General features: G+C 35.1%; 1 protein-coding gene across 1 annotated transcript; it reads left to right on the top strand.

The window, feature by feature from the left end:
* The first annotated feature begins 2,547 nt into the window (after window positions 1-2,547).
* Window positions 2,548-3,567, top strand: LOC124292970. Its single transcript, XM_046731861.1, has one exon. It carries the CDS (start codon window positions 2,548-2,550, stop codon window positions 3,565-3,567), a length of 1,020 nt encoding a protein of 339 aa, XP_046587817.1.
* The last annotated feature ends 536 nt before the right edge of the window (window positions 3,568-4,103 follow it).

Genomic DNA, 4,103 nt, shown 5'->3' with positions numbered 1-4,103 from the left:
ACCCGCACCTAGTGAATCGTCTTAAATTACCTACTTTATCACTGGAACTAAGATCAATTATACTGAAAACTGGAAAAATTAAGCCTCAAAAGAATCTTCAAATTTCAGAACGTGGATTGTGTTATGAATGTCCCCGAAGAGCGAATAGTTATACAACTAAAAATTGTACTTCCTGCAATGCTCCAATATGTAATAAGCATATGGTTCGTTATTGCCGTGACTGCCAGGCAAATCTCGTGTCAAGAGTCGACTTATAACTGAATGTGATAAGTGATAATATAACGACTTAATCTTATTTTTATTGCCAAAAGTAATAGTAAGTTAATGGTAAAATTGTCTTGTTGTTGATTGAACATTGTTACAATGTTTTATATTATTTTATTATTTTTAAACTCAATTGTTGTACTTAAAATGTTAATTACATTGATCACAAGTATAATATTATTATGAATAATAGTAGTTTTGTGACGTTAATTTAAAGAAAAAAATATTTCTTGTTAAATATTAATAGGCAAAATAATTTTTAATTAAAATAAGTAAATTTTAGTCATGTACAGCTTTTTAAAGTGCAATGGTTGCAAACTAATCATCACAAATATGTAATTTTAATTTTTCACATTTAACTTCAATAAATTATTTGTTTAAATAGATTATTTCGTATTTATTGCGTAGTCACCCGAAATTATATATTTTTTTGTTTAATAATATTAATATTTAATATATCATATTAAAAAAAAATAGTATTTGCTATCGTATTTTACTTGATATATAACCTAAAATTAATCGAGTAGATTTTAAATTTCGCTCTTGACGCTTGCGCAGAAGGCGTGAGATTTTCTCTCATCACGATAGTAATGATTGTGGTACGGGAGACGTATGTTCCGAAGGGTTAAGGAAGTTCATCTGGTACCGAGTTAGTCAAAAGAAAAATTATTACGACTAGCGTAGTCCCTTCGATAAGTTTGGCAACGCTGCAACCAGGCGCGACGCCCGACGGCGGCGACGCCCGACGGCGTACCACAGCCGCAGCCATGTGTTAGTATTTTTCTCTTGCTTCCATGCTTTGCACGTTAATCTCTTAAACAATGGAAGAAAATTCGAAGAAGAAAGCGTTTTTCTGGAAAGGAAAACGGGTTACTGAAAAAGTGTACAATTAACGATTGCGACTTGTGAAAGTGGGAAAAAATTTGAGGAGCGTATACGGATGCAGAAAAGAAAAAGTTAACCTCAAAGAAAGCGCAACTGAATCGGATAACCTCGAAGGCCGACGTATTATGCACTTGAAAACTGTGTCTAAACATCTTTTCTGCAAATGTCACAAATGTGATGCAGTGGTTCCTCTGAGCAACATAGTCGATGAAACGCGAATCGGATTAGCGTCGATATTCACGGTCCAATGTGAAAATTGCCGAGGAAAAATCAGATTTGCCACTGATAAAACACACGAAGTTGAAAAACAGAGTACACGAGCCAAAACGAGTAAACAATACGATGTCAATACCAGAGCAGCAATGGGTAAGATGATATATGGTCTTCAAAAAAAGTAACACATATTACGATATCAAGCGTCGTCAGTAAGAAAATTAAATTATTTATTCTAGGAGCTCTGAATGGTGGTATGGGCAACACGCATATCAACAAAATACTGGCTTCATTGAATATTCCTCCACTTCATGTGAATTGTTATAAGACGCATGAAATTGAAGTAGGCACTGCGGCAGAAGAAATGGCTCGAGAAGGCTGCATCGCAGCAACTCTCATGGAGCGAGAACTGACCATTCAGAATGTCGACAAATTAAAAAATCTTTTGTAAGTTTCCAATGTCAGTGTGCTTCGGGTTTGCCAAGCTATCAAAAATATTTGAGAAAATGTCAGGATAAAAGATTTTGTAAAGTCTGAAAATTTTTATGAAATAGAGCATTATGGGGAATTTTGTGGAAGCACTCGACAAGTTTGAATTTAGTGTCGGGTTCTATTAGAAAATGAACAGTCAAGTTTCATGCGTGCATTAACTTCGTATGATAAACTACGTCGTTAGAATTCTTGAATCAATATTTATAGAAAAACAAAATTGTACATTTGACATTGTTTATATCAATGTAATAATAGTTATTAGGTATATACCACGAAAAATTGTAATTATAAACATTTTGTAATCATTTTCATAATTTCTCAAAAATTTTTTTTTGTGGACATGAAATTTCTTAGACTTTTTAAATTCGGAATTCTTCTACATTCATAAATTTAATTATTTTATCATCATCAAACTAAATAATTGAAATAAACATTAAATTAAAATATAATTTTTTGTAAATAAATGATAATAACTATCATTATCATTTGAAATGGAAATAAAAAATATAATGGAAATGGAATGAATTAATATTTTGATGCAAATAAAACTCATGAATAAATTTGAAAGGATTTTTGTACAGGCCGTCCCATCTCACTACGAATTTCCTATTTCCAACTTCATGCGAAAAAAATCCAAGAAACTTTACGGACATTCAACCAGATAATATAGTACGTATTGCGGCTTCGTTCAATATGGGATGGACAACTAGAGGCACTGGACGTAACTACGACAGTCTTACGGGATCTGCGGCTCTCGTCGGATTTTTTACAAAGAAAGTCCTTACGTACATTTCTAAAAATAGAAAATGCCGAAAATGTGATCGAGGACACGACTCTAGCGATCATGACTGCAGACTGAATTTTGAAGGTTCTGCTAAGGCAATGGAGTCCGCAGCTGCTGCGCATCTAGCAACCCAAAATTCAATTTTTGACACGTGTCACGTTCAATTAGGCATCATGATCGGAGATAACGATAGTAGCGCGATAGGATCAGTACGAGCGGCTAGTCATCATGAAGTTATCAAACATTCTGATAAAAATCACACAAGCAAAGGGGTAGTAAATGAACTCTACAAAATAAAAAAAAATCACAAAGAGCTCACTGCTGGTGCAATAAAATATCTCCAACACTGCTTTAATTATTGCGTAGCTCAAAATATCGGTGATCCTGTCGAAATGGGCAAAGGAATAAGAAACATTCCATCCCATTGTTTCAATAACCATGACAATTGCGGAACATGGTGCGGCTATCATGCCAACCCGGAATCGTACAGACATTCCGCGATAGGGGACGGATTTGTGAGCGAACAATTATTTGATGCGTTGCGCTGTATTTTCGACGTTGTAGCGTCTAGAGCGGACAGATTCGCAGGAGTTTCGAGTAATGTCAACGAAAGCCTAAACGCGACGATTGCTAGTAAAGCACCAAAAATGCGCTTCTATGGTTCAACAGCTTCCAGTGATGCTCGGCTAGCATGCGCGATCAATAAAAAAAATAGCGGGGAACAGTATGTACATAAAATGGCGGAAAAATTATCTTTGTCACCCGCGAAATATACGGAAACGTATGGTCTGAAAGTGGATTTGAACGCGAGCAAAAGGTATTTAAGATCATGTTCCCAAGAGTTCAAAAAAAGACGTTTATTTTTGAAAGCAAAAAAAACAGATTTGCAACACAAGAAAGAACGCTCGGAAGGATCTCAAACATACTAATTAGACATGGGATTATTGAACGCTAATATGCCTCCGATTATTGAAATTGAGAATGATTCTTCATCGCGTATATTGGTGTTTTTTGATTTAGAAACTGGTGGTTTTTCTAAAACAGCCGATATTTTGCAAATAGCTGCTAAACACGGAAGTTCGTATTTTTCAATTTACGTAACGCCTACCCAGAAAATTGATGAAAAAGCAAGCAATATAACTGGATTACGGACAGTCGCAGGGCAGCTGCAATATCATGGAAAAGAAGTTATATCGATTGGTCTCCAAGATGCATTGTTGAAATTTTACAATTTCTTGGTAGAATTAAAAAAGAAATGCCTGTTAGTTGCACATAAATGCACATTTGATCGTCCGAGGCTCATAGAGGCTATAAAAAGAAGTTTGCTGATTCAACACTTTGCAGCAGTGATATTTGGCTTCTCGGATTTGTTGCCCATTATCAATCACAAAGCTAACCGGAAAAGGGGAGAATAAATTAGAAAAACTCGCTGAAAATCTCGAAATATCAACGTCTAATGCTCACA

This window comes from Neodiprion lecontei, chromosome 2, assembly GCF_021901455.1.
Source record: "Neodiprion lecontei isolate iyNeoLeco1 chromosome 2, iyNeoLeco1.1, whole genome shotgun sequence".
In the NCBI taxonomy this organism is placed as follows: Eukaryota; Metazoa; Arthropoda; class Insecta; order Hymenoptera; family Diprionidae; genus Neodiprion; species Neodiprion lecontei.
Note: the sequence above shows the minus strand (reverse complement) of the source record. Positions and strands in the feature narration are given on the sequence as shown.

What these genes read in the sequence shown, in the direction of transcription:
- LOC124292970 (XM_046731861.1), top strand. Translation starts at nt 2,548, where the DNA reads ATGGGATGGACAACTAGAGGCACTGGACGTAACTACGACAGTCTTACG.